A 12,116-nucleotide genomic window follows, 5' to 3' on the forward strand; every position below is an offset into this window, starting at 1 on the left:
TATGCTTTGGAAATGGGAAATGAAGTGTTGTCATCACACCAGCAATCAGTTGTGCTGTTTTACCTCTTGCAGTAGTGCAAGGAGGCAAGTGGTGTATCTCTGAGGAGTGGGCAGATTCTGGCTCGAGACATTTCTTCAGGTTGAACCTCAGAGATACCTTGTTTTCAACTACAAGGTGAGATCAGGTATTCTATGATGACTTCGTAAACCCTGAAGCATCTCAGAAAAGAAAGAAAAATAATGGATCAACATTAAGCCTTGTCTTTCAGTTACAGGAATTCCACTTCAGGAAAATCATACCTTGCATTGGCAGGAATTTGCTTTCTGTCTAGAGAGAAGGATGAGGGAGAGTGTAAGCCTTGAGTTTGTGAATGGTTTGTAGTAATCCTTTGTTCTTTTTTGCCACAAAATAGTACACTTACCTTGCAACAGGGATGATCCAGACTGTATATGGAGAACAGAGTAAATGTAAGAGCTCTGAAGCAGATTGCTGCAACAAAGTTTTCTGTGTCTTTTATGGAAAATCTTGAAGAAAGTTTGGATATGAACTGTTCTTGCTGTGTCTGCCTGTATACGAGTGACACTGGTCTTAGATCCTCCTTCGAGTTCCATTTTGGTTGAAATTCTGCGATTACAGCCTGATTCTCATAAACACTGAATAAAAGCTGTATCTGCCACATACCTGTTTCTTCACTTAAGCTTGTGAACTAAGCATGCTCTTTTAACATTTTGTGTTTATAACCTACAGCTGGTCCTCTTCAGAGTTTGACTTGAATGAAATCCGCCTGATAGTTTACCAGGACTGTGAGAGGAGGGGCAGACAGGTCTTGTTTGATTCCAAAGCAGTCCGCAAAATTGATGAAGCTATGGTTCAGGTATGAAATGCTAATTCTGCTTTTGTTTCCCTTCTCAAACACAGAGATTTTAATGTGGCAGTGTCAACTTCTTCATTTTACTTGTGATCTTTCGACTGATCATGATTCTGTGATAGCTGCAGCAAGAATGTGTTAGATTCCAAAAAGCCTATGAACACAGACTAGGAAGCATAAGTAGATGCTGTCAAAATGCAAATTCTTTGCCTTCTGGGCCCACAAATTGAGGAGCAGAGTTAGGCGATTTTAAGACAAGTAAAACAGTAGTACTTTCTGTTTTTTTGGTTGGTTGGTTTGTTTTGCCTTGCTTTTTTTTTGTTACCTCTTTTTATTTATTTATTTATTTAGAAGCCTTTGCTGCAACCAAGAGCTTCAGCCTGCTAGGCTAACATAGTCTATTGTAAAATCTCTAGCTGCATACAAATAGTGGCAACTTCCAAAAATTACTCAGGAGGACACTTACAACCCAACAATGTCTATTTCAGTCACACTGGAAATATGCCGTTATGCCAAATCACTAAGACTGAGCATCATCAGCTAATGGCTGATCATCTACTTAAGAGGGTAAATGGCTCAGACTGGTCTGTTAATCTTTCCTGACATCCCTCAAATCAAGGTTGTTACTTGGTATTTTAAATTTAGCTTAAAACACACAGCATTTCAGAAAGAAATATATTTCTGGCTTCCTGTAAACACTCAAATTATTTCACTTGCTTGGGTGCTTTAAGCTGAAAGTTAACTACAGAATATCACAACAGAATTTTTATGCAACACTAACTCAACAAAGGGACATATCACATGATAGAAGCTATAATCTGTTTTCTAGCCAGACACTAATCTAGGTACCCTTTTAAAACAGCCAAAGCAATTCAACTGGCATGCAAACATATAGTTGAGCCCATAGTATGTTATCAGAATATGAGCCTAGAGCTTGTTTCATTTAAAGTTAAGGCAAAACTACTTTTTTCCTCCCTCCTATTTGAAGTCAGGAAGGCTTGGTGTGTACTGTGCATTGATCTGTTTTCCTGAAATACAGAAAAGCCTATTCACATGGAATATTCAAATGCATTGTTTCTGGTTTAAGTATGTGCTAAACTTAACTGAGGGAGATGGCAGGTCTGTATTCTATTCATCCATGTGTGATTAATATACTCACTTTCTTTTCTGTGTTCTTAATCTAATCTTTCTGTAGATGGCATATATCAGACTACTTCTATGAGACATTTTTTGTCAATAGCTCATTAAACATGACTGCTGGGACTGGTGCATTTCTAAATCATTAATGACAGTCACATTTGGATTAGATAAGCAATAGTACATAGATACTGTGCCAGTAAAAACTGCAGAAAAGGAGTGTAAATGTAGGATAAAACATAGACGTCCAAGATTTCACATGCTGGTAGAAGGAGCTGTACTATATGTAACTTATTGAAAAAATGCCAGATCATCTTCTTCACCTTTACTGGCTTGCTCTTCTCTCTCTTTTACATCTTTCCTTTTGCCATTTCATCCTCTTGTCATAATTTGAGTCTTCTGAAATTTATCACAATTTCTGCACTATAGCATTCAAAGAGTTTGTCTTGAAAATCGGTCTCCTGAGGTGTTGGATTCTACTTATATTCAGATTTTATCTTCTTTTATCACTCCTTTCTTGTCTTGCTGAGCCAAACATCAACTTGGCTGTGGCTTCTTTTTACTATCTAGGTTATTTCTATTTCTTTTTGCCTGCTTGCTTATTTGTGTGGGGTTTTCTGGTAAACTAGTACATGTACCTTGTTGATACGTAAAAAAAAATCTAATTGATCTCTGCCAATGCATGGTCCCAAAGAGGTAAACCATGCTGGTACAAAATAAGACTTGGGAATGTTCATTAAGGGATTTTTAATTTCTTAAATATATACAAAGCTGCAGAATGAGATACGCTTTATCAGACTTTCTTTGCAGTTCTTGTTGCTTCAAGGTTAAGTTTTGCTCCCTCATTCAAATCCTTCTCATGTGAGTTGAGGTTATATTTGAAATAACATGGCCCTTGTAACTGACATCTAATGGATATACAAATTAGGAAAAGAAAAAGAAGCCAATAATGAAAACAAGAAACTCAATTATTTTTATTTTTGAGACTTCCTTTACATATTTCTGATTGGTTCCAAAAGGTTGTTAGAACATAGTGACTTGAGAGTAAACTTTGCATTAAAGAGTTATTTGAATATAAGCATTTATTTGCTTGTCAATACAGGCCCTCTATGGGTTTAACAAGTAGATTGTATAATTTGATACATGATGCATTATTCACCCCTTGATTTTGCTGGTCATTCTTCTTTTTATTTGGGGAGAAAAAGTTACATGTGACTTATATGATTAATTGTGCAAATGATTACAGCAAATGGTTTGGAAGTAACCCATAAGCTGAGATTTTTTTAACATAAACTTTGGCAAATGTTACACAAAGTGACTGATAAAAAATTGGTATGAACTTCCAGGAGAAATTTGACTGGCTGCTGTGACTGTGTGGTACAAGGAAAATTTGTCTGACAAGCTGAAATACTTTTTTAAAAGAAACTTTAAACCAGATACTATGTTTTGAACCAAGTAAAAATACCTTTTGCTTCTGTTGCTTACCTGTAGTTCAAGACAAATCTTGCCATGGTATGTTCACAGACTGGAATTATGTTTGCTTTATTTGTTTTCATCTTATTGCTCCCTTCTGACACAGAAAATGGTGGAGGATGCTTCTGTAAAGACTTCTGCCAAGAACTTCCAAGTAAGCAATGGGAACAGCAGTATTTCTTCCCACGGTCCTTCAATAAGTTGTATGCAAAATATCAAAGAACAGATACCGAAGTATCAGGTAATGTTCATTGCCTTTCTTCCTTGTATTCTTCCATTTTACTGAAGAAGTCTGTATCTAAAAGCCTAAACTTGCATGCATTGAATGACTAATGATACTTCTAGTGTATTACAAGTTAATCTGAACCTTGAGATGCCCTACCTGACTTCAGGAGTGCTGTAGAGTAAGAACATATGGATACAGCTGAAACTTTTGGTCTGTCTTGTTATAATCCTTGAAAGAGAATTACAAAAGAGGTTTAATAATATTAGTATTTGTGAAGGTTGTGAAAAGCACTATTCTCTTGTCATGTTTTGAAATATATCTACTTATGCTTCAGGTCAATTCTGAAGAGATTGTTGAACATGGTATATTAAAGAGTCACTTTAGTCTGTCTTACTGTGACATGGAGCTGTATTTTAGGTAATCAAGCAGTTTCTCAGTAAAAGCATAAATGTTTCATCCTAATTAAATGTGATTTGATGCATGTATAGATTAAGGTAGGGAAAAACACATTTATTTAGAAGATAAGTGATTTCTTTCATAATTAAACTTCTCTACATATTTGCTGTTGATGATCCATCTTGCAAACTGAAGAAAAACTTGGTCTGATTATACTCAGAAATAGTCTTCACAAATTATTGTCCCATCAAAAATGTTTCCAAGAAGATTTCTGTAAGGGCAGGGAAAGGAGTGTTTACTCATTTGAATAAGGAAGATAGTTTAATGCTTGGGGATCCAGACCAGAGGATCTAAGTCCTGTGAACATCTACAGGTTTCATGAAACACTGTTATATGGGAATGTTGCTGGGCATAACTATTTCTTTGGAAATGCTAGTTCTTTTTCCTTTCCTTTTGAGGCCTCCCTGGAGCAAAGGTAACAATGCCCATCTAGTGAGCAAATGGGAGCATGTGTTTCAGCTGTACCTGCACTCAGCATGTTTGAACCATGCAGGATCTCAATCTGCATTGAATAGCAGAGCTTACTTTCTCAAAATACAGCATTGAAACTGACTTTGTTCTTCCTATCTTCTTGTCTACATAGTACACCAGACCAGCCTCTGATGTCAACATGCTGGGAGAAATGATGTTTGGCTCAGTGGCAATGAGTTACAAAGGCTCCACCTTAAAAATTCACTATATACGGTGAGTGTCATTTTGTGTTGCACTCTTTTGTGAGGCACTTAGAACTGATGACTCACTGAAGTGGTTGTTTATCCTTTCAGGTCTCCCCCACAGCTGATGATAAGTAAAGTCTTCTCAGCTAGGGTAGGAAGCTTCAGTGGAAGCAACAATAAGTAAGAACATTTCTTTTTTATGGTTGTGGTTCTTTTCCTCCCCGTGCTATGCAGTTCTTTCTCCTTCTTTCTTCTTTTGTAGTCCTTCTGTCTCAGTATTACAGAATGATAGATGTTTGAAGCAACCTCTGGAGATCATGTAGTCCTACTCTCCTGCCAGAGCAGATTCACGTAGAGCAGGTTGCACAGGGTGGGGTCCAGGCAAGTTTTAAATGACTCCAGAGATAAAGGCTCTATTACCTTTCTGGGCAGCCTATTCCCATGCTCTGTGACCCTCAAAGTAATGAAGTTCCCCCTCGTGTTTCAATGGAACTTCCTGTGTTCAGGATTGTTACCTTGTCCTGTCACTGAAAAAAGATTGGCCCCATTCTCCTGACAGCCCTCCTTTAAGTATTTGTAACCATTAATAAGCTACCCTCTCAGACTTGTCTTCTGTAGGCTAAAATGTCCCAACTCCCTCAGCCTTCCACAACTTCTAAGCTTGATTTAGCCCAAGCAGAAACGTCTAGTAGAAATGGCAGCTGTGTAGAAGGATTCTCTTGATACATCCCAGCCAAGCTAGCAAAGTTGAAAAAAAAAAAAAAAGAAAATCTGTCTTGAGTTCTTGCTTTTACATTTGTTAAGGGCACATAATAACGTTCAGAGGTGAGGTGCTTTGGACAGTCAAAGCCGTTATCCTTCCCAGAAGGGTGAAGAAGGGATGTGTAGTTGAAAGTTTTGTGTCCCCATGCATCACTTCTGTTTCTTTTAGCAGTGACAGAAGATAGTTCTCATGTATTCCTTTTTCCCCCAAATGAGTGAATGTGAATAAATGGAATCCCAAGTGTGGCATACAAAAACTTAGAGTAACTTGAAAGAGGGAGCCTATATAGAAAGTGAATGTTTCCTTATGGTTCAGAATACCTAGCGGTCCTTCAGTTGACGTCTGAAGCTAATCTTCATAATACGAACCAAATTCTCAAGCTAATATTAATGCTTTTTGATCATGTTCTTAAAGAACACTGTCTCCTGTTTCTTAGCTTGCAAGATAGCTTTGAGTACATCAACCAAGATCCCAGCCTGGGAAGGTTGAGCTCGAATCAGAATGGTTTGGGAACCTGTCGCAGTGGAAGTAATTTAGGTAAATATTTCCAGGTTCTATCTCTTTCTGAAAACATGAGGCCATCTGTTCATTGTTGATTTTTTTTTTTATATTATTATTTTATTTTTTACCTACACATAACCTTTTTTTTTTTCCCTTCACTTTTTTGCATTGCATTTTTCTCTACGTTGCTTTTGTTTCCTAGGTGTGTTACAGCTGTGTAGCAGCAAGCTGCTGCAGGGTGTGTCTGAAGGAGGTCCCCTCCGGCTCATCCGCAGTGCTTCTTTCTTTGCAGGTTTGTGTGGAATGCCAGCCAGTGTGACCCATCCATATGCACACACAAATCCCACTCCTGAATCCTTGCAGGGCATACATAATTACTCTCTAGAAACACAAAGGGCTAAAACAGTAACAACAAATGTATTTGGCTTACACCTAAAAATTTCCTTCTGAAAAAACAGCTAAATTAATTGCTGCTTGTTCTCTTTCATTCTGTTTATTTTCTGTGATTAAAAATACTGCATGAAAATACCTTTAATAATACATGAGCCCTTATGTTTCTTAGAGACCTTATGTTTCCTGGCTTATAGCTGCTTTCTTGCTAGTGTGCCTGGTGTACAGCTTTTTTTTTCCTCTCTTTGCCATCTTTTTGATTTGATGGCAGACATTCACAATTAATTATTGATCTGTCTCTGGGAGGCCCTAAGGTTTCTCTTAAAAAATATCAAGTTTTTTAATTTTCAAAACTCTAAACTACCTGAAGTCTCCTTTTACAGGCATACTGATGACCCATGCAGGTGGGTAGATCTTAAGCCTAATAATGTTAATTGCAGAATGTGAGCTGAAATACCAATGCAGTTTCTTCACAGCCTTTGCAAATTTTGCATGTTTTACAATTTCAGTGACTGATCTACTAACACTTCAGTGTAATAAAACCTAGGCTCAACATTTCTTACTGTGAGGCTTCGTGGATAGCAAATCTCTGCTTGGGGAGTGTGAAGCTTAATAGACCTTGTATTTGACTAATTTCGGTGTTCATCTGTGTAAAAACAGAGTCTTGCACATGCATAAAAATGTCAAATTTGACAGGTGGAGGTGCCATCAGCCCTCAATTTCAAAGTATATGTGATTTCTGATAATGTAGACTGCATCCACTACTCTTAAGCTTCTTTGAGATGTTTTTAGATGAACTTTCTCTAGTTACATGAACTCAGCATAGGAATACTTTTTGCTGCCATCTCTGTTCATAATACACTGCTTACTTGGAATAACAGTACAGAATGTGACTTTGCTGGTTTGTGAGCCTTAAGCTTAAACATTTTTTTAATTCTCACAAATAGTATGATGAGTTATGTAATTTACTGATCTGTTTATTTTAGCACACAGCACACCTGTTGATATGCCTAGCAGAGGACAAAATGAAGACAGAGACAGTGGCATTGCTCGGTCAGGTATCTGCTTTCTTAATTGCCTACTTCTGTAATTACACTACAATTCTTTGTTGCAGTGATTTACCTGAAATACAGGCACCTTATGACTTGTAAATCCAGAATCTTCCGTCTCTGTTAGGCAGATCTGCTTTTGTCCCAAGATTTAATGCAGAAATATTTGTAATAATGTTTATTTTATCATTTTCTGAGCTTTTTACCAGTTTGTGTTTTGGAGGACTAGCTGGCTGGAGCTTTTACCTAAAACAAGAGAAGAGAAAATATTTTTGCACTGACTAGGAAAAGGGAGGACAGGAGGCCAAAAGATCTGTCTGTTATAATGAGAGGGCATCACCCTTTTGGGGTACATTTAATGAGAATAAATATATTGTTAGTATATTCTACTAGGGAAAGTCTCTGACTTCATAAGACAAATGTCCTCAGGCAGCAAGATTTATTTAAAATGATTCTGTCTCTTGTTGCAAGTGAGTTATACGATAAAGATTAGCAAAAAAGAATAGCATTTGTGGGAATTTATTCCCACTTAGAGTATGAAGAAAAATATTCACCCAGCACTCTTTGTAACTTGGTATATGTGGGGTTTCTTGCTTTCTTGATAGCATCTCTAAGCAGTCTTCTGGTCACTCCTTTTCCGTCTCCAAGCTCTTCATCATCATCATCTAGCAGCTACCAACGTCGCTGGCTTCGAAGTCAGACAACAAGTTTAGAGAATGGAATTATTCCACGGTGGTGAGTGTAACACCTTTCTTCTTACACCAGCTGTTTGGCAGTAATTCAAGCTAAGCAAAACTTAAGCCTCTTTTCTTTAAAAGGCCGGATCCTGTGACTAAATGCTCTTGGTTCAGTCTGACTTCCACGTGTGTTACATAAGATTGCTAGTATGAAGAAAGATCAAATTTGGGCTGAATTTGAACTTCAAGACCCAATTTCAGATGTACCTTTTTTTAATTGAATGTATGTATAGGCTGTGTCTGAGCCCACACTATGAAAAGCAAATTAAACTGTTTCTGGAGCAGAACATCCTGTTGGGATAAAAGGGACTGTAGCAGCGCTGCTGCCATAATTACATTATACCATAATGAAGTGTGACTAGTGAGCAGTTACTGAAGTTTTGGAGTAATACCCCTTGACAACTCTCTTGGCTGGTACAGGATGTTCCTGATGTGACTTCTGCCAAAACAGGAAAGAAAAGAAAAAAAAATCTGCAGTCAAAAAGCTTGGCTTCTGTTTGGGAGTTTAAGCTTTTGTAGCTCAGTGGCATAACAAAGCATGGAATGCAGCAGACCTTTCTTTCATAGCTAATAAGCAAATTCTTCCCTTGTCAGCTGAAAAATGTCAAATGGTTCTTGATTATCGTGGTCATATGTACTGATCCACCTGCACACAGAGACAGTATGGAATTTCTTGAGGCTCTCCACTAATTCCTAATTTTGGCTTCTCTCTCTCTTTGCTGTCATAAGAGAAACTTAAAGCTGGCAGTTAAAATATTATGTGATCAGTAAAAAAACATACAAGACCTTTTTGAAGAGATTTCTTTCCCTAGCATCAATGCTTCAAACTTTCTCTAACATGAAAAATCATGCACTGGTGCTAATGTAGCAGTCATGATTTTTAAGTCATGTTTTCAGTTGAGAATAACCTAGGAAATGTTTTGCTTTCAGTGAGTTGGAAGTACTTTTTAACCTAGTTTCCTAAAGAAATAAGGCTAAGAGTGTGCAAAAAAAGGCTAAAAATCTGTGGTAAATAGAATAATTTCAGTCCAATCTAAGTAGCCAAAATTTCACAAATAGGAATTCCCTCAAAATCTGAAGAAAGTAACAGATTGTTTAGAGGAAAGCAGCCTTTTTAGGCTGCTTTTTCACTGTAGGGGAGCAGGTTGTGTTTCTTCCACTTTGGAGAATCTATGCTGGGGAAAGACTTGAAACAGGACATTATTTCTAATATCTAGAAATATTCTTGAATTGGGGGGGGTCCTTTCTAAGCAAAAAGGCCTTTTCGGATGCCTGTTTTCCAATTAGTGGCTTGAAAAACAGTAGGCTTCTGGCTGAATATTTCGGTAACAGCAGAAGTTGTACTTCGGTTTGTACAACTAGAATTCTACAGTCTCTGTTACTGGTGTTTTAGGCAACTAGCTCAAAGAAAATGAGCAGTCTAGCTGGAAAGTCGTGTAGTCAAATGACAGGCAACCTAGAGTAGCAGCTTCACTGGAAAGGGTTTTCTCACAGACCTAAATTCTTCAATTTCTGTTCTTGGGAAGCAGCACAAGTGCTTGTGATGTTTCTTAGATGCTGACTGATCATCCTTTCCTAACTTCCTTGGGAATTCCTATCTCTGCATGCAAGTTCCTGAAGTTCAAATTAGTTTGTTTTTGTCTTGGACTCTTGTTTTCCCGCAAGCTGTTTTTTGCTGGCATTTTATTGTGTGTGGTTTTTCCTGGACTCATACCTCTATGATGAGAAACTTTTGTATATTTAACCTTGTCAAACCAATTAAACTGTAAACCACTACTTTTTTGAATGATCTCAGAATGAATGCTTAGCATTCAGGCTTTCCTCTGCTGTTTTCTTTCTAGTGGTTTGTAAATACCACAGACTCGATTTCAGGGCCATTCTGATGTGAAAACCCTTCAAGCTTTTAATTACTATTCACCAATACTGCAGTCATAGCTTATAAATAAACTCCAAAACCAATCTCTTTCCATGAGCTGCTGTTCTGAATGTCTCTGTGTTTTGGTGGCTTTCTTATCTGTTCTAGCCCCTTCTCCCTTACAATATCAATGTGGATTAAAAGCTATTATTTGAATTTCCTTCCAAAAGACATTTTAACTGTGCTGTTTTACTCATTGATTTTTTTTCTCTATGAGATTCAATGAAGAAACTTTAAACAGGAAAACTTAATAGTTCTGTAAGTCCAGCAGCCTTGGTATCTAACACTACAGTGCTGCAAGTATTTGTGGAGAAAGAGTGGGAGGATCACCACCTTTTGTGTAATCATAGGAACAACTTATGCTGAGCTGAGACTCGTGGATGTCATTTGAATCAATTGCCTGTGCGAAGAACTTGATGGGCATTTACATGAGTTTGCTGCGGAACTTGTCTAATTGAGTCTTGAAAATGTCCAAGGATGGGGATTTCAGTTTCTCTGGGCAGTACCCTTCAGTGTATTGACTATTTTCCCACACTGTTCAGCACCATCTCCAAACTTACTTGAAGATGTACTGAGCGGTGTTATCTCAGGATCAACCACTACATGATATTTAAGTGGCATCACTGCTGCAAGAGACGTGACAGAGCTACCATGTGAACAAACAGAACTTGGGGGTGTAATAATGGTTATGTAGCCACTGGTTATATTTTTAGCATAAGACAAAGTATTTTAGACTGAGAGTACCAAATCTGAGCTAGGCACACATGTATTTGTAGGTGTATTGGCTGGACAAACAAGCCCAGAGAGTGGTGGACAGTGAAGTTACATCCAGCTAGTGGCTGGTTACAGAGTGGTGTTTCTCAGGGCTCAGTGTTGGAACCACTTCAGTTTAACATCTTTTATTAATGATCTTGATGAAGATACAGAGTGTGTCATCAGTAAGCTCACAGATAATGCCAAATTAGGTGGGAGTGTTGATCTGCACGAGGACTGGGAGGCTCTACAGAGGGAAATTGGGTAGATTGGATCAATGGGTCAGTGTTAATGGGATGAGCTTTAACTCAGAGCAACACTACAGGCTTGGAGCAGTGTGGTTGAAAACCTGTCTAGCAGAAAGGGATCTGAGGTTTTTAATTGACAAGCAGCTGAATAGGAGCAAGCAGTGTGCCCATGTGGCCAAGAAAGCCAATGGCATCTTGGCTTGTGTTAGAAATGCTGTGTCAAGCAGGAGTAGGGAGGTGACTGTCCCCTTGTAATCAGCTCTGGTGAGGCCATGCCTCAAGTACTGTGTTCAGTTTTGGGCACCTCAGTACTAGAGAGGTGTTGAGGTGCTGGAGCAAGTGCAGAGGAGGGCGACAAGGCTGTTGAAGGGCCTGGAGACAAATCTTATGAAAAGCTGCTGAAGGAATTGGGGCTGTTTAGTTTGAAAAAGATGAGGCTGAGGAGGAGACCTCATTGCCTCATTGCTCTCTAGGATCAATGTGCCTGAAAGGATATTGTGGCGAGGTTGGTGCTGGTCTCTTCAGTAATTATAGAACAAGGGGGAAGTGCCTTAAGCTGCAACTGGGTAGGTTTATGCTGGACATTAGGAAACTTTTTTTCACAGAAAGAGTGGTCAGGCATTGGAATGGGCTGCCTAGGGAGGTGGTTGAGTCTCCAAACCTGGATATGTTTAAAGATCATGTGGGTGTGGTGCTTGGGGATATGGTTTAGGGTGAACCTTGTAGAGTAGGGTCATCAGTTGGACTTGCTGATCCCAAGGGTCTTTCCCAACCTGAATGCTTCTGTGATTCTGTGTGAAATTTGTGGGTTTGCAACAATTATGGAATACTGAGATTTTTTTCTTTGGTTAAAATAGAAAATTTTATTTTGTATGGTTAAGTGCCTGAAAACATCCCATAAGATGCTGGAACAGTATAGGTGGTGTTTCTTTCCCAACTTCCC

The 12,116-nt window shown here is 38.4% G+C and overlaps 1 protein-coding gene across 2 annotated transcripts in view; it reads left to right on the forward strand.

Annotated features, from left to right (window-relative positions):
* FNIP2 (folliculin interacting protein 2) overlaps window positions 1–12,116 on the forward strand; it is a 49,361-nt gene that overhangs the window by 19,718 nt on the left and 17,527 nt on the right. The window contains exons 2-9 of one of the 2 annotated variants that reach the window (XM_064148728.1): window positions 749–875; window positions 3,586–3,720; window positions 4,745–4,845; window positions 4,926–4,997; window positions 6,017–6,117; window positions 6,284–6,373; window positions 7,458–7,529; window positions 8,126–8,255. In XM_064148728.1, the coding sequence (XP_064004798.1) occupies window positions 749–875; window positions 3,586–3,720; window positions 4,745–4,845; window positions 4,926–4,997; window positions 6,017–6,117; window positions 6,284–6,373; window positions 7,458–7,529; window positions 8,126–8,255 (828 nt within the window). The remainder of the gene's footprint in view (window positions 1–748; window positions 876–3,585; window positions 3,721–4,744; window positions 4,846–4,925; window positions 4,998–6,016; window positions 6,118–6,283; window positions 6,374–7,457; window positions 7,530–8,125; window positions 8,256–12,116) is intronic. The other variant, XM_064148729.1, reaches the window with a different exon arrangement.

Source organism: Pogoniulus pusillus, chromosome 9 (genome assembly GCF_015220805.1).
Source record: "Pogoniulus pusillus isolate bPogPus1 chromosome 9, bPogPus1.pri, whole genome shotgun sequence".
NCBI classification, from domain to species: Eukaryota; Metazoa; Chordata; class Aves; order Piciformes; family Lybiidae; genus Pogoniulus; species Pogoniulus pusillus.